The sequence below is a fragment of the Fringilla coelebs genome (genome assembly GCF_963513975.1).
Source record: "Fringilla coelebs genome assembly, chromosome: 1".
NCBI classification, from domain to species: Eukaryota; Metazoa; Chordata; class Aves; order Passeriformes; family Fringillidae; genus Fringilla; species Fringilla coelebs.
This window is the reverse complement of record NC_140028.1, coordinates 29,972,495-29,991,323: the sequence shown is the minus strand read 5'-3', so window position 1 is coordinate 29,991,323 and position 18,829 is coordinate 29,972,495. Positions and strand designations below refer to the sequence as shown.

Here is an 18,829-nt window from a genome sequence, read left to right as displayed (position 1 = left end):
AAGAAGTATACCCTGGGTCTCCGTAGCCCAGAGATTTACAGAGGTCGTGACTTCCCAGCCCCTCACTGAGCCTTGCCTGAGATTACCGTGAATAATTCCAGACTGGTTCCAGGGAGGAAAAGGATCCAGTAATGTTGTTTTCCACATCCCTTAACTCCTCCTATATCTGCTTAGCAAAATCATGGTGCAGTTAAGATGCAGTCTAAGGATACACTGGATGTACAGCTATTGATCTAATTCCTCTCTTTTCCCCCATATATTTATTTCATACCAAAATCAATGCCACCAGCCATAGGTGGAGCTCTCCTGAGTTTAATGCTCTAGGGGTATGTGCAAGTTCAGGTCCTTAATGAGACTCCAGACGAGACAGAGTGGGATAAAGGCAGTGTTACCATGCCTGCTCCATGACAGAGCAGGGACACAGAGCCAGCAGGCCATAGCATTTTATACAGACCTACACTTACAGGGCTGGCTCAAGCCAGCATGACTCAGGAAACTTCTCTCTAGAAATGTCTCTGCTGAGGGTAGGAAGAGCTTTTTCAACAGCAGCACAAGCTTATGTCACCTTAACCTGCTGTGGAACTGCAGCCTGACGCAGGATGCAGAGGTCTAAATCTAAAATAATATCCCCAAACTCCATGACTGACCAAGATGATGTCTGGCTCTTTGCAAATGCAGCAGTGGATGGTGCTGTGTTAGAAATGCCAAAGGCAAGTGATGGGGCACTGTCCCCTTTACAAAGGTCTACTAATGAAATACAACTTAGGTAGTCTAAGAGCTGGGAAAGAGTTGGGAAAGAGCTGGAAAGAGCCTCCTTTACTGGGGGTCCAACTTGGTTTAGGGGTCAGTGCTGGGTTCCAGAAAACGTTTGGGAAAAACTTGCTTAAGGTTCCAGGGCTCTGTGAGAGCCCCCATGGGAGCTGCAGCATGGCTCTGGAAAGAGGGACACAACTGTGCCTGATTCAAACTCTGACAATGCTGGGACTCATTCAGCAACTTTCTGTAACATAAAAGCTATCTCACCGTTTTATTTCAATAGCTGAAAAAGAGACTCTTTCTCTTCAAAAGAATGTTCTGTACTATGAACAGGTCATGAATGCATGTGGATAACCAAGCTCCCTCAAGCTGGACACAGCAAAGGCAGCACTTGAGCCAACAGCACAAGGACTATGGTGGTGGTGACTCCTTTCACAAGGGGCTGGCTATCCTGGATATCCCATTGCTATCTTATCCTGGATAGTCCCATACAGAGAAACCCCCTTCTCCCTGGAGCTGGTGTCAGTAGGACAGATTACAGGCTGAATACCACCAGCCTAGCAGCTCTTCAATCTGTCACTAGGTAACACATCCAGAGTACTGCCACTTTGGTATTACCAGAAACTCTTCTGAGAGCCCTGCAGAGGTATCCACTGTATCCATCCCTCTCACAAAGCTGAATGCACTATTCTCAAGCCCTCAGAAAGGGAGATTCTCAATTTCCCCCTCCCAATCTCAGTGGAAAGCACACAGAGCAAAACCCACGTGCCTTTGTTCTACAACCATTACCTGTGTGAACAGCCCAGGCCAAGGAAGTTATTCATGGGAATAACTGAACTCTTCTGAGAAAACCTGTACTGCTGTGAGGGCTCAGCTTGTTACAATGTGATCTGCATTCTGCTCTTAATTGTGTAGTAAGACTTTTTACCAGACTTGTAATTCACAAAAAAGACCCCAAGCCACCAAAAATCAATCACAGAACTTCTGTAATTTACTGCTTAAGACTAGTTTCCTCCTACTGGGATCCAAGTCTGAGCAATTTTTTTCAGCTCTTGTCTGACTGGTTCAAGCCCCTTTTGACTACTGTCTCTGCATTTGTACTTTGTCCCTTTGTTACAACTCTGTCAAACAGGGAAAGAACCAAACAGTCTCTGTTCAATGGACCTGATTATTTCTGTCTTTCAGTTAATTGTGGACTCGGAGCACAAGACAATAACAGTAAGAGAGATGGGAAGATGATCTGTATTTCATTATTTATCAGCAAAAAAAATCCCTGAACAGGGGTGACACAGCCAGATACCCTGTACGTGGCAGCCTGTATTCCATCAACCCTGCAGTGCAGATGGAGAGAAGAAATATGTGAGTGGAGCCTTTAGTTTGGTTGTTCAGATCTTTCTCCTGACTGAACAATGACTGCTCAATGCAATCTTTTCCTGTAATCTTCTGCTTGTATGAACTCTCTACTTAAGCTGGAGCAGATCATGTTGCATGATCTCATTCAGACTGTACAGCATCACAAAGAACTCAATTTAATTTTTTTTTTCAAAATTATACCATTCAAGCCAAATACTAGTAATTTAGGGATGTTTTCACCATCAGAATACAAAAAAAACCCCAAAACTTTGAGAAAATGCAAGAGACAAATCAAGGGAAATTTCAGACTAAACTATCTTTGTAACCAAGGGAAGTAGGTTTTTTTTTCTTTCAATAATCCAGAATTTGTATGGCTTTGTAAAGGTGTCTTAGTTTACTTTTGTCATGGAAAATAACATACCACTAGTCTATGTGATTTACAATTTCTCCCTCCTCCTTTTGGTTCTTAGGAATTCCCAAATCCTGTTTCATAATGTATAAGAAGCAGTTATAAAATTATACCAACATTAGAATTTTAGAGAGGTATTAAGATCCCAGTGCTATAAAAGTTCATTTTCAGAGAGTGCATGCTTGCAGTGATGTACAAACACACATCACTTGTTTCCCTAATTTAGCCCTTTTTAAGTATTGCACCTGGTTAATAAGGCTACTGTCTATTTTCTTCTAACACTAAAAATTACACATAGGCAACATCATGTGTGGCTTAAAAACATAGTATTCCTAAAGTTTTTAGGTAAACTCATTTATTTCCTTGCATACTCAGAGCTCCTATGCCTCCAGTTGCCTGGAGGAGTGTTGAGTGTACAGGAAATACAGATGGAACATGAGAAATTTATTTAATGTGACCTGCTTATAGTGTATTTTTTTTCAGTGAGCTCAAGTAGATTTCTTTGAGCTTGATGTCAAATACACACCTTTTACAAACTTAACCAATGATTTCACATGGTGAAATGTACAGCTGAACTTGTCTCTTTCTCACCTTCCCTTCTGCAATGCAAAAAAACCCCAATAAAAAAATTCTGTAAATTTGTCTGGTCTTCTAAACACAAGAAAAATTGCATAAATCCAGGGAAAGGTAGATTGTCCCACAAAGTGCATATTTCAGACAAAGCTATTGGTTTATCTGCTCTTGCCAAGGCCTGATTTCAGAAGAGCTCAAAAATGTGTGCCAAAATTTAGGAGCACGAGGAGTCTCATCAACAAACTCCACAGGTGGAGGTAAACACATACTCGAGTGCTCTGATGAACCTGAGCCAACATTTTATTCTTGTAATACCAGCAGTTCTATGTCTGTGCAGTTGTACTTTGTAATTCACAGACTATGTGCTCCCCTTCCCTGAAAGATTTGTTGGCATCACTTTAAGAATTAATTACTACAGTTAAACACTGATACTGAAAATTCTGATACCATGTAACTGCTATTTACATTTGTAGTTCCTAATACTGAGGATGCTGATTTTTATTCACTTCATTTTACACATTTGGGCAGTTGTAAAACAGAGTGCCTGGACACAGGAAAAAGAATTGACAGAAATAGATTATTACAGATCAAACAGGATTTTTCTGTGTAAAAATAAAGCAAAATTGAGAATTTGCAAAACTTAGGGAATTTCAAAATCCTAGATAGCCCAATTCAAAACCTTGGGTTTACTGAAGCTGATACCTTTGCAGATATGACAAAAAAATATGTGATGACACATTTTAATTTCATGTAGAACTAGCCCTTTGCAAAGTGCAGTACACAACTCTCTAGGATATCATGCTGACATACTGCTTTTTTGCTTGCTGAAGTCATTTGGTAAGAAATAATTACAGACAAAGTATGTTTTGACCAAGCAACTTTGTAGACAAGAAGCCCTTATATTTACACTAGATCCTGATAAGATTTACACAAATGTATAGATGTACATTAAAATTAGGCTATGCTTTAAGCTAATTTTCTGTATTTTTATGTAATTTTTTTTTTTTTTGTATTTGGAACTTCTTAAGCTACAGCATTAAGATCATGTTCATCAATTAGTGCTTCATTCTAATTTTAGTAATTCAAGTAGTGACATATTGCTTTTTCTATTTTGCCTAAAATAGAAAAAAAAAATCATTCTCTTAGATATCTTCCATTCAAACAAACTTGCATCCTGCCTTTACAGCCCGCTCATGTTCCCTGAGGAAATCTGTTTCAACTGTTCTCTTTTTTCCTGTCTTCCAGAGACAGCTTTTTATAAACATTTTAGTAACTTTTCTTAATCTGGCCATTACCATTAAACATCATATATTAATTGATGCTGGGTATCACATACTATGTTAAGGACTCTAGAATCAAACCTGAATCTTTAAGAGGATTGGCATGCAGTAAATACCAAGACAAACATTTTTGAATGTTCAAGCCCATCTTTAGTTTTAATTACATGAAGAATTCAGATTTAATGCTGAAAAAGCATTTATATTGCTAAATTTATTTCCCTCAAGGGTATATGAGATCTCACATTCAGATATAACGAGAAAATTCTAGGTGTCAAGATGTGTCAAAAACTAGCAGAACACCAGCTTGTTACTAAATTTATCTATTCTCTTCTGTTTCATCAGCTGAAAAAATTCTTGCTGTGAATGTGATGAAACACCAGAGCAACCTGTACTTTCTTCTGGCTGCTGCCATTAGAAATAGGCTGATTTCCCTGTTCCCAGAGTCCTCCTGAATTGCTGTTACAAATGGTCTGTGTGAAGCACAAAGAACATGATGAGTGCTTTCTGAATTGAGGAATAAGCTCAAAAAGTTGCAAGTGGAGACGCACACCTCCTTAAACCCCACACTTGGATAGAACTGAGAGCACGGTCAGTGTGAAAGCACTGTAGTCCAAGATGGAAAGGGCAGTTCAAGTGGGCACTCTCAAGTGTAGGTGTACATTGGCTGCTTAGATTTGCCAGCTCCATATGGATGCAAAGAAAGGCTGTTCCCATCTAGCAGACAGAGAGTGTATTTAAATGCTCAGCTTGGTTTCTGTCCATGACTTCCTTCTAGGTATTTTCCAAAGGTGCCATAAAACTCTGCTGAACTTGTATTAGAATAAAATCTACACAATGATACCTTATACCTGCCTGGTTATTTACTAGAAAAAGCGGACAAATACAGATTAAAGCTCAAACTCCATACTGCTCTCAGTGCTACCACCTCACAGGGAGATTGAATAAAATATAAATATAAGATCAAGATGAGGCTTTACAAATGTTTCCGTATCAAAATATTTCTAAGAGAAGGCGCAGCACAACTTTCTCCAGCAGATGCCTCTAACTTTGAACCAATAGAAGGAAGACTCACTGGCAACCTCCAACATCTCTGCAAATGGCTAGCAATCCTCTAATTCCATGTCCTGCTTCCAAAATCATGTTCCAACACATTTACAGGCAGCAGAAGAAAGAAATCACTTTGCAGTGCGACACTTATGGCGATTGTCCTGGATTCTCAACAGGGCCATTTTAGCTGGTCCCAGGCCACAGCAAGCAATAGAGAACCACCCCAATGTACTGGATCAGAATGAATGACAAAATGAAATTAGTGCCAAGAACATCTGGGACACTGCATGGTGCTGGAATCTATCATGCAGGTTCTACAAGAGCTTTTGGGTAAAGCTTTACCTCCTGTTGTGCTGTCTATCTAGTCATTATTGTGAAAAAAAAAAAGGGACAAGGAATAAAGATAGCCAATGACTGCAAGGAACTTGTAGATAATTAGACAGCTAACATTCATATCAGGCTAAGGATTTGGGAAAAGTAATTTGACAGACAGGCATTCTGCTCAGCTTACTCACACAAGCAGGGCTGACCTGCCAACAGGTATGCGCTAGGTGATGATTGGTATTGGTTAAAAGTGTAAACTTGCAAATTGGAACAGAAGTTTTACTCACTTTGCATCTTGTATATCCTGTTGTTTTTGTGCAAGGCACTAGAGAATCAGGCACATTGTTTTGTGTGGAAACCCTTTTACGACTAAGATGATCTGAGTTTTAATGCTCAATAGTTTCACAGAGGAGCAGCTGGAGCACAGTCAATATTAAAAATTGCCATTAAAATTTCCCACTTCTAAAATGATCTTGTTTTCCAGATCTTTTGGGGAATGGGGTGAATGGGGAATTGGGAAATAGCTTTGTTTTAACAACAAAATATTTTTCTTCTAAAGAAAAATATTTGGGATGAATATGGTTGATCTTCACTCTGATACTGATGCTGGCAATTTCTGTTACCAATGTCAATAATATTAACAATAAAACAGATCCTTAAATTTTTATATCAAATTTGATATAGATGAACCCCCATCCAATTCCCTGTAGCACATAGACACTGCATGATGCGTTCAAGACATTCCTTCTTACTTCTCTGGGGGGTCAGAGACAATGACCTACCTCCCACAGAGAAACCAAAAACTGGAACTGTCATCACATGCAGTGATGACAATAAATGACCACTCAGGCTAGCTCCTCCTCAGGAGAACAAAGAAATCTGACTGTTTTGGACTGGTCAGCGCAGAAGTGTGAGATAAATCAGGTGTCAGGAGGACAGCGACACAGCCCAGAGCAACACAGAAGCAAGAGACTGAAAAATGGAAGCGATTACTCCAGATGATGCTCAGTACTGCCAGCAGAAGGAAGGCTTAGCTGACATTTCTGTTCTTGCTGGCTGTGTGAGGATCACAGAGGGGGTCTCGGCAGGCGCTGGGCTGCTCGCGCCACACGAGTTAACAGCTCACAGCACAAAGTGACTGCAGAACGCTCTGTGCAGCGCCGGCCTTGCCTCAGATACCGTACCTCGCCAGGTGCCTACTTATGAATCAAAATGCCACAGCCAGAAGATCCAAAACTGATTTAATATAAACCACTGATTAAAGGTTGAGTAAAAATACTGGTAATTTAGCTTTGTCCTGCAGGATTTATCAATACCTTCTGACTTGTTAACACCAACTTTCTCTCCAATTTTGATGGTTTGTGGCTTTACTCCTTTATGTAATCCACATTCAATTTGTACTAGAGGGCAATCTGGTCTGGCAACAAAACCATTCTTCTCTGCAGAAATTTATAAAGAATAATCTTATTACAATAATTCCTAAAGTGCCCTCAGGAAAGTTGCTCACAATGCCATGACATTATAGAAACAACATACAATCTGATACATTATTTTCAAAAAAATCCTACAAAGCAAAAAGGAGGTGAACAACAAATATATAGGCAAATACTGTTAGTCCAACAACAGCTGAATTATGGAATGCTTTATAGTCTTGGAGTGCGTTTAAAATAGGAGGCAGGGAACAAATTGGCAGGAATATCTTGGGAAAATCACAAATTTTTAAAGTTTTATCCAAGTAAGTACACCATCAGCAAACCCAGTGTTTGAAGATGAAATGTCTATGAATTGCTATGAGGTATTTAACCGTGGAAATTGAAAAAATACAACATGTAAAGAAAATCCATGTTTTCCTAAGAGGAAAGAAGATATTACAGTGTCTATGGATATCCACTGACCCTTAGTGTCTTTTTTTTCTATTTGTAAAGAAAACAATCTTTCTCTTCCCTGTTAATTTCAGATTTTATATACACATATAAAACTACATAATATACATAGTTTTACATGCATATACACACACACATACAAAAATACTCATACACACTCATGTGTATATATCTCAGGGTCTTACTGGATTTCAGAGTCTGTTTTTCTTTTTTTTTTGTGACTTAGAGAACACAACTGGGCAAAAAAATCAAGTAATTGCATGCATACAAGCGTATCTTGCCACTTGTGCATGTAAATTACACAATTTGTAAATAACTGCAGAAATAGCATGCTCAAATTAGGCAACTGGTTGGCCAATTAACTTGTTCACAGAAAATCAGATGATAACCTTTAGTAGCTCCTACTACAGATTCTTCTTTTCCCTGCTACCCTATGGAATCCACAGTGTATATTCCAAACAACTGCATTGTTATTTTGTGCTTTTACACAGACACAAGCAGCGCTGCACACTTAATAAAGCTATCAAGTGAACTTTGGACCAGATTTTAGAAAGTTGTTTAGATACTAAAAACTCCTCTTCTGAGAATGAGCCAGCTTAGACAATAAAAAAAAATAGAAAAATATTTGGTCTAATTTCAATTGTTTCAAATGTTATGAAAAAAAAAAAATCCAGGCATTTGTGGCCCTTCAGCCTCTATTAATAGGCAAAATTTTGCTTCTATTTCTTTGATTTTTTTAAAGTGTATAAGTATTATTTCACCATATACATTCACTTCCTAGTAAATCCTTCCTTTATTTTTGCATTGAAATAATCATTAATTAACAGTAATTTGATACAAGTGGACACAGAACACCAGGTTGCCACACTCCAGTGTATACTTCCTAATGGACAGAGAAACTGAAATACCCAAATGAATCCAAGTACTGCAAATAGAGAAACTCATTAATTCATCTATCAAAATGAGTTAAGAAATGGCCTTTTACCACAAATATGTTGCTCCTTTGCTGTTGTACTTCTTTTTCTGAGATGATGTTGAGGAAAGAAGGTATTTTCTTTTCTCTACCAATTTTTTGCATCAAATAAATCTTAGTAACTTTAAAAGAAAAAGCTGAGCGAACCATTATCTTAACAACAATCTCTCTGAAATAAGAGAAAAGGAAGCAAAAGCAGAACTGCTGGGCTGGATCGTTTCCCTGAATTAGGTATTACATATAATCCTAGTGGCTGCATTTACCAGTTCTTCACAGGCCTCCAGCAGCAACAGCTGTGCTGGTCCAACTGTTCATCCCTCCTCAGTAAGGAGAGAGTAATAAGAAAAGCTACTGGAGCCCCCTTATATCCTTGTGGGTTTCAATCAAGCATCACCATATTTCTTCCCCTCAGACTTCTCGTGACAGTATCTGCTGGTGACTTGCCATTGCTGCTTTTCTTCCTCTAGAGGATCAAAATCCAATTTGGTACTTAAATTACTTTGTTCCACTCCACTGGTCTGTGCCTCTTTTAAAAAACTTCCAGGAGTGCTGCTTGTCCTTCTTGCAAAATCAGCTTTGCTTTTCTCCTACAAACAATCAAATGAAAATCCCAACTCTTCCCCACATGCCCTTTTCAAAAATATAATCGCGATCATTTGTATCAGGAGAATTATTTAGCAGTCTCCAGTCTTAGTACAGCTTTTGTTGAGAAAACTGTAGCTTATATGACTCTGAAGTGTTTATTAGAAAGCTTTCAAAAAGAGATCTTCGTTTCAGGAAAAGAAAAATTGTTCAGTTTAGCAAATACAGACGTTCACAGCAGAAAGACTGAAATGGTTAAAAATGATCCTAGGGAGCAAGCAGCTCACAGAGTTAGCAAAATAATTAACATTTTCCTTTCTTTTACAGAAGAACACTAATAGCTGCTCTGGTTTCCACACTTACTGAGACAGATTTTGTTGTGTGGTCTTGGTTTTGCTTTTTTTTTTTTTTTTTTTCTCTATTGCTCCACACAGGTTTTAATTAGTGCTTCTCCTTGGCTACAAGTGCTTCATTTTGAAATACAAAGCTTTAAAAAAAAAAACAAACCCAAACCAAAACAAACAAACAAACAAACAAAAAAAAACACCCCAAAAAACCAAAACCCCCAACACCACATCACTGGAGGGGAAAATGGGAAGTGATACAGCGCAGCTGCAGCAATCTGCTTCTGCTGTTGTCCTCCCCCTCCCCAAATCCTCTGCATAATTTCAATGGTTAGTCGATGAACCTTTGGCAGGCCTTCTTCCATCGGCAGGCAGTGCACCACATATCTCTGTTCTCCATCCCATAGACCTTCCGACACTTCTTCCCCTCCCCTCTAGGCTTCCTGTCAGAGAGAAAGGGAACCTTGTTAATGAGATACTTTAGTAGTTTTGTTTTTCACCCTAAGACCAGGACAACAAACTCAGTGGAGTTCAGGAGGCAGAGAACCCGTGGTTTTTCATGGGATTTGGGCTAGTTTCATTCCAGCTGGGAGCTGATGAAGTGACAGACACATGTATGGCTGTGACTCCATCACTCTCAGGGACCAGGCCTGCTCCCTGCCTGGCTTTCACAGCTTCTGCAGCAGCTGCTGAGCCTGCTCCTCTGCTCCTGGGATGATCCCAGGAACACACTGCCCTGACTTTAACCAGCAACTAAACCTGGACTTAGTGAATTATACTTTAGCCACATGAAGTGCCAAGCTGTAATGGGCAGCCATAGCTGTTCCACAATACAGGCTAGGCCATGTCAGGCTAAAGTGCTGCAGAGCTGTGGTAACATATTGGAATAGCTCAGAGCAGCAGACTTTGACCATCAACAGGTATCAGCTATGCCAAAGCAGAGAAAAGCTACCAGCTCCTAACTTTGCTGGTCCTTCCTGCAGTTTGCTCTGAGCTCATTGACTGAAAAACAACAAAGTGAGTGGGAAGTTTTAACCCTGCTCTCACTTGCAGCACATTCTTGTGTGCAGCTTCTCTGTGGTGCCCAAAGCCAGCAAGGTGGGCAGCACCTGCTTTTAAAGCTGTAACAATTGTCCCGTTTTCCATCTTACAACCACACTTGAAAGACCACAAGTTTAGAAAATGATCCAAGTAACTGTTAAAATGGATTTTTTAATTCAACACACAGCAAGACAGCGAACCTGAGGAGCAATGCTTCACCAAGCAATCCAATGTTCACTACTGCAATGCCACCTGCCCCAGAATCTTTACATAAAGTAACCAACAGAACTGTTTAATACCTGTTTTACATGTTGTATGGCACACATGGGATTCCTTTCTTGCATACCCACATATTTTCTGATTACTGAACATTAATTAATGGGCACAATCCATGAATTGGGAAGATCCCAAGTTGGGTTTGTAGCATTTGAAATGATGTGAGAGTCATGAAGAAAACGAAAAGCATGAAATCTTCTTTTTGCCTCATTTTAGGGTACAGTAACCTTTAGGACTATGAGAAATAAGAGTTTCTTTACTGCAAGAAATTTAGCATTACAGTCTGATTTTTTAACCTAACTTTTTGAAGACTTTAAAAGTAGATTCTGGTCAAATATCAGTTAAATTTAGTGGTAATGAATGCAGCTTACGTCTAGGAAGACAAGGCATAAAAAGCTTTGCCTTAATCTAATTTACTGTAAGACAGGGCTTCTTATAGCTCAATTGAAGCCAAATGCCATTCTGACTGAATGGTGATAAACACATAAGACAGTCCAGCCTTTTAGAGAAAAGTGCAAAACCAGACAGTGCAGCTGAACTTTACCTTTGATAGTAGTGAAAAGAAAAATAGGTTCTGAATGCTTACTTTGAAGAGCTCTAGCAAGAACCTGCCTGACAAGTGCAATGAGGGTTGGTGGTGGGCTTTTTCTGATCCTCTGGCCACTGACAACTTATTTACTGAATACCCTCCAGGTTGTGAGGCTGTAGTGCCAGCAGGAGCTAATGGTCCCATACCTCAAGCCAAATGCTACTCTAGGCGGTGATGAAAGAACTGTGTGGGACTGTTTCTGCTCTCCACTCCCCGCAGCACGATTATGGGTTGGTGAGACCTGTCAATACAGACAAAAAAGCTGCTTACAAAGAACATATACATATGAATGCAGTATAAATACTTTTTCCAAGAAAATGCAAATTATGCTGCATGGTGGCAGGGATACCCAGGAAAGGTGACTATATAAAACATACAAAGAGAATTAAGTGAAAATTTTATTTAGCATTAGGTACATTACATTAGCTTCTCTTTGTTTCCCTGTATTTCCAGTCATCCTCCTAGAGCAATCCAAAATACAGATCAGCATCACTGAAGGTTTTGAAAAAGACAAGAAACACATTCATTCTTATTTAAAAACTCTGAATAGCTCTCATGAAAACCTTTTCCAATTTAAGCAAAGAAAATAACTGGAAAAATTAACTCTGTCCTGTACTGAGATCGATACCAATAATCTCTGATGAAATAAAGGGATTTCACTTGCTGCTCCTGTCTGTCACTTGGCACTCTTTGTGGAGAGACACCCTTGGAGAAGAGGGTTTTGTTGAAGAGCACTTCCAGTGGGGCCCCTCGAGGTTTAACAGGCAGGAAGCACAATGCAGCCCTTCTCATCAAAGTTGCTAACAAGATACATCTCCTTACCCCACACAGTAAACCCTCTCAGCAGGTGTCCTCTTTGTGAATGTTTCCAAGGGAAGGGTGTAGTTTGGCCTTCTGAGACTTTCCAAAGAAGTCTCCTACATGAGCATGGGGCTTGGCAACATCATTCAAGTGATCACATGGAATAAAGCTTGGCCTTAAATAATACCTAAATTATTTTACTATGGTCTTATTTTGCTCCTGTGTAAAGGCCACAACCCTGTTACATCTAAAATACCAGAAAAAAATGCTGAACACTCTTTTTTTTGTTGTATATTGAATGCAGCATCCAGTGCACAGTCAGCCTCCTGCTGCCAGGAACTGCAGATGTGTCGAAGTTCTCTGCACTGCTATGACTTTCCCCTCCTGCCCTTTTCAAGCTTTACAATATCTGGAGGACAGGGAACTGATTGGCCTCACTTGAAGAGAATTACTGCATGTGCTTTGATTTTTGATACAAAGTCTATTTTAAAGCTACTCCATAGTAGCAGAAAACTAATGCTTGTAATTGAGTGCAGACACACTTTCAACTTTTACTCTTGGCTAGTCGCAGGAGAAATTTTTGATTTGATAATTGCATTTGTGGCTCTCTGAACCAATTTAGACCATTACTGATATACAAAATATACCTGCAAAACTTGGAAGAAATGTCTTCTCTCTCTGCCAGCTTACCATGTTTTGTACATCTAAAGACCACATTAGCTCCTTTTGTTCTATCTCTCCAGAATACTAAGGGCAGCTTGTTCTCCGCTACTTTTTTCCAAATTTTTATCAACCACTTTCCTTGTTTTACTTTAGAATGATTGAAACACTGAAGATAAAATGCAAAGCAATAACACTTTTGTAGTATTTGAAAAGGCATTCACCAGACACTGTACAGTCTTCCAGTCATTACTAGTAACCAGATATCTCCAGTCATTGTGCCAGGGTTCAGAAACATTTTAAAAACCAGAAATTATTCTATGTCTACCACTAGTAACTGACACTCAATATACTTGCTGCTTGTTGTTGAACAGGAGACTACTTGGATGGCCTCCTATGTTATAAGCAATTATCTTGCTTACTTCCAAACAGAGATCAGGCTGGAGCAGTAATTACAGACTCCTCCCTTGCATTCTCCTGAGAGGGTCTCTGCACGATGGATCCACAGACTGGCACACCAAGGCAGCTACACAGCGCTGAAGCTGAGCTGTAGTGTATTTTGATAGGCTTTGCAGCAGGTCTAAACAATACCAGTCAGCTGCTCTTTATAGGGAACACTAAGAGCAGATTAAGAGCAAGCCCGGAGAAGGCGATCCTTGCCCTTGGAGGCTTTTCATGTCTGAAGTGCTGTCTAATACAGAGTGAAATAATGCTGTTTGTTTGAAGCAAGGACCTGGAGTTTCCAGTTATAACTCCTGGGGGGAACTCTGTGGTTACAGAGAAAATTTGTGATCTGTAAACATCAGATTATCAAAGATCTTGCCTGTTCAACCTTTTTGGGTCTTACAGCAGGCAGATGTAAGTAAGTATCAGATGGTGGAGATCATACTGACATTCAGGAAGACTTTTACCATACATTATGTAGAAGTAGGAAGTGCATGGTCATTATGGAAGTCCTCCAGTACCAAGACATATGGACTTCACCATGGCTCATCGCATTTGCATCATTTAATTAACTCTCCTCACACATCCCTAGGGTGTGGCTAATTTAGTCTCCTAATTCAGCCTCCGTTGGTAGAACAATCAGTCTGTCCTTTCTGTTTCATGCAAAGAACAACACCTTACAGTGGCTCATAACTGTTCCAACATTCAACCTTTCACCTGCAAAGTTATCTTAGAAAAATGTTATGAAAAAGTGTATTTCCCATCTGCCTTGGAATCTAACCTGTGCATGAGTCAGAACTTTGGGGCTTTGGAAGTTCCCCTTATTACAGAACCACAGAATAATCTGAGTTGGAAGGGACCCACAAGGATCATCGAGTCCAACTCCTGGCCCTGCACAGAACATCTCCAAGAGTCACACCATGACACCATGACCAGTACCTGTCAGCACTGTCCAAACACTTCTTGAACTCTGCCAGCTGCTGCTGTGAACACTTCCCTGGGGAGCCTGTTTAGGTGCCCAAACACCCTCTGGGGGAAGCATCTTTTTTTAACATCCGACCTAAACCTCCCCTGACACAACCTCAGGCCATTCCCTCGGGTGCTGCCCCTGGTCACCACAGAGCAGAAATCAGGACTTGCCCCTCCTCTTCTCCTCACAAGGAAGTTATAGATGGCAATGACTCTCCCCTTAGTCTCCTCTTCTCCAGGATGAACAGACCAAGTGACCTTGGACACTTCTCCTCCCTCATGACTACAAGTTGTCTAAATAAATGCCTGTGTTTAGATGTTGTGAACACTCCTGAGCCTAGAGCAGCCACATGCTGAGCCCAACTGATCCAGCAGCATGTACGGGTTGCTTTGAAGTGCTCAGTTACTTGCTGATAAGTACATCCATATTCACAAAGGCCTTTCAGTGCTGCTCTTTACAGACTTTCTGAAAATAAGGACTTAATGCATCTCAGGGTGTTTGAACACCCCAGTTCCCAGGACAGAAAGCAGGAAGTGCTCAATATCATGGAAATTCAGCGTCCACAGGAATGAAAGGGGGAAACAGTATGTGTCAAAAAATAAATGTGAAAGGAGACTATGTTGAAAATATGTAAACCTATGCACTTCTTCAAATCTGTACCTAATCTTTTCCTGTTCAGTGTCTCTGTCCAGGCCAGAGAAGTATTCCAAAGCCATTTTAGAAAACTGCTTGCTTAAAAATTAAGGGTCAGGCAAAAAGTAATGGTTTGGACTTACTCTCTGAGGTTCTCTCAGGTGCTACAGACTTGTGTCTCATCTCAGGGACGTGTATGTCACAATTGTCTGAATTTGTTATGCTGGCTCTGTCACATAGTCCGGCCTTAAATAAACCCCATTAGAAAAGGAGAAAGTCTGGATGTAGGTGAAGTACCTACACTCAGTGTAAGGGTGTAATTGGCAGATCCCTGATTTTGTAAAGCAATATCTAATTTACTTTGAAACAGAAATAAAACTTTAATTTAATATACAGGTATTTAACATAAATTTGCATTTGCACCCTCACTTACTGCTCATAATTTCTCACTGCAAGCAAGCCTTTGTAATTTGTAAATGATCACACTGATGACAAAGTAGTCAAATGTGTGCAAACCTGGAAGATTTTTTCTTATTATTATTTTTTCTTTGTTAAACAGCCTTTTAAGTGTTGTTAGAGCTATAATGGCAGTTCAAATGGTTCCCTGAGCAGTTTATAATTCTGCATCACTGCTTCCCCAGGTTTTTGTATTGGGATTACTTTCAAATTGTACTTAAATCATTGCCATCTCCATCGAATTCTCAGAAAGTGATTTAGCATTTCTTAAATTCTATTGAGAACTCTCCACTCTACAGCCACAGATCAGCATTGTTGCCTGAACAAGTAAACTTGACGCATACGTGTCTAATCCTGTCCTCTTAAGTGTCTGATTTACAATGTGACTAATTGCATTTTTAGATTCCCAACACTCCTGGCACCAGTTTCTGCTACTTCACAAAAGGAGCCAGTTTCATAATTACTCCGTATCAACCCCATTGTTGGGAAATCAAATTCTCAGGAAACTCTGCGGATAGCACACTCTGTCAAGGCACTCTTGTTGAAATTGCTGCCAGCATGATGTCTTTCACTGTTAGTTGTTCCTTGATGGAATTTAATAAATATTCATTGGCAGAGTGCAGTGTAATTGATTCAGTCACTTTCATTTTTATCAGCTCTGCAGGATGCCACAGCTTCTGCAGAAAATCTCCAAGATTTGCCAAAGGTTGACAGTAAGAAGCTTTGGAGATTCACTTGGTGAAGAGAAGGGAGGGAAATAGTATCTCTTATCGCCTTGTCTAATATTCACTGTCAGGAGAAAGAAAGCTATATGGTTCTTTGGATGAGCAATGTGCCTTATATAACATACTTTAAAGATTCATAAATTCATAAAGTGTAATATTAAATGAGATGTTATGATATCAAAAAGGTTTATGATTAGAGAATATAAATTTATCACAAAAACAGTGCCTTCCAATAAATGAAGATACTTTACATTAATATTTATTTATATTAATCACAGGGAAGATTTCCCATTACTCATAAACAGGGATTTGCATTTACTTTCAGCAGTCCCCACACCAGACACTACAAGCTGAATCCCTTGCAACTCTTCATGAAGGTTTTTCACTCCCCCCCCAGTACCGCACCTACACTGTGGTGTACTACATATATAGAATCACTGCAATTCTGGGTTTAAGCAAATATCACATTTCTGCAGTCCTGTTGATGCCTTAGGATTTTAGCATCACTGTTCACAGAATTAGTCCTTGTATGCCAGCTTTTTTGAAGAAAGGGTCAGTGTTGAATTTCCATCTAATACATTCTCATTAAAACGCTATCAAATTGCAATATGTATTAATAACAAAATGCAATATATACTGAACATGTTTTCTGTATAAAACAACATTTTCCTGCTATTAGTAGGGGCTACACACTGCAAAGCCTCCTAAAATGGGACTCTGCATTTCATTTTATTGTTTCTTTCAGCTGCCTTTCAAAAATTCTTCACCTTCAGAGTTCATTTAGGTAACAGCCCCACTGCCTGAATCCACCTGGCCTGTTAGCACAACCATCACCAGGCTGATTTTCCATCTAGTTTTTTAAGAAATGTCTTAGTGGCACAGAAATGAAGCACATAGTGCCAAGCTCTGCACCTACCAGAATGTTCTTTTGTAAGCATATAGTTTAAAAAAATATACATACTATAGATACTATAGATTAAATTGTCTGCTAATAGATACTGATGCAAAAATAACCTAACTGCACTGATAAAGAGAGTTACAAAGGTGTTAAAAACAGCCATGCTGGCAAATTCGGGCACATGTTTCATTTGTTTCCTTTAGGTATCTGTGGTGTCACATTTAATTCCATAATTGCATACTGTGAAACAAAGCAAAAAGATCTAAAAAACCTTTTTTCTCCCCTTCTTTCCTTTTTTGATGTGCACTTACTGGAATGCCGGTGAAGGTAACTGGAGGCGACTGCCAAGAGATGCTAAAGCTACTGCCATTGGGAGTGAATTTTGCTGACCCTGGAATGTTCACCGGAGGAGTGGCCTGTGTGAAAAGAAAGTATTATTCCAGCAAGAAGAACCATTCCTCTTCCAAAGGATCATTCATTCCTTGAAATGGTAAATATGTGAGAGATTTTCCAAGGCATAAAAAACTCCATGGTGACAAGCATTTTACCCTTGTGAGAGGGATAATCATGGATAAGCTAGTAAGGAAGGGACAGAGCTATATATATACCAGTGTTCCTGAACCTTGTTTAGAGAAAGATGATTCCTCTCAAAAGAATCCATAGAAAACTTTTAAGAGCTAGATCTGTTAAAAAAACAAAACAAAATCAAATGTCACATAGAAGTAACTTTTAAAATAATGCCAGCAAGAAGCAAAAACTACTTCACAGATGACCACCTGTTCCACAGTGACAAACAAGGCCATACTTAAAGTCATGGCAGGTGTTTTACACAATTTTAGTGCGGACAGCAAGGCTTCTCGGATGGAAAGCGATTAACAGTAAGTGTTGGCCATTTCTCATTTATCAGAAAAATGTTTAGAGTCATCTCAATTAAAACAGTTTTTCCTATTAATAACTGTAAGGAGCTGTAAATCATCCTTTAGATTCAAAAAACGGCTCTTCAAATACTAAATTGAAGCAAGTATTTGGGCTCATTGAACTCCTGTGTTCTTCCCATCCAGGCTGTAATACCCAGTCCTGCCCTGGGGCACAAGGGCAAAAACCCGAGCTTAGACTGTTGAGCATTTTTCATCTTGTGCCTTTCCTTTGGTTTTCTCACTGGGTTATGAATTTCCATGAATTCTTCCCTGCCTCTTTTTTAATTCTATTTAATTTTCAGAATCATGAAATTCATAGTTGTGTAGCTACCCTGCCTAGCAGGAGCGTGAGCAGCCAGCATGAACAAAGGCTCACTTTGACCCTTGAATTTCAAGCTGTCACCACAAAAAAGAACCCTCCTTGGTTTAAACTTACAAAGAATTTGCTAAAATGAGTTTTCACTTCTGCCTTTCAGTTGACGGTACGTGACAATAACACAATACACTAATTTAAGCAGTGTTTGTGTTTGGGGCTGCTGAAATTGTCTCACTGGTTCAGGAAGAGAGTGCTTCTTTGAGCCACCAGGCAGAGAGGAGTGATGACAAACTACAACATGATAGCCCCCATTAAAGATAATCTTACAAGTGAACAAGGGCTGAAGCAATCCCCTACAGCCTTTTCAGGAAAAGGAAGGTGAGACCACCAGATGCTTCTGGGTGTGACAGCGATGCTCTGTGGGCTGTCAAGCTGACAGCTCCAGGAAAATCCACGCAGACATGCAGAGCAAACATCCACTGAACTCCATAAAATATAAAAACCTCTCTGAAAGGTGTCAAGAACAATTTGGCAACTTCAGATGGTACCAGTGGTTGTTCAAATGCGAAGGAGTAAATG

The 18,829-nt window shown here is 39.6% G+C and overlaps 1 protein-coding gene across 2 annotated transcripts in view; it reads right to left on the bottom strand.

Moving 5' to 3' along the window:
* Window positions 1-3,559: 3,559 nt before the first annotated feature.
* ZNF704 (zinc finger protein 704) overlaps window positions 3,560-18,829 on the bottom strand; it is a 90,803-nt gene continuing 75,533 nt past the window's right edge. For both annotated transcript variants that reach the window (XM_084201058.1, XM_084201059.1), the window contains exons 7-9: window positions 17,329-17,433; window positions 11,577-11,671; window positions 3,560-9,967 (exon numbers count right to left, since the gene is read on the bottom strand). In XM_084201058.1, coding sequence (XP_084057184.1) covers window positions 9,856-9,967; window positions 11,577-11,671; window positions 17,329-17,433 — 312 coding nt within the window. In that variant the 3' untranslated portion in view covers window positions 3,560-9,855. The remainder of the gene's footprint in view (window positions 9,968-11,576; window positions 11,672-17,328; window positions 17,434-18,829) is intronic.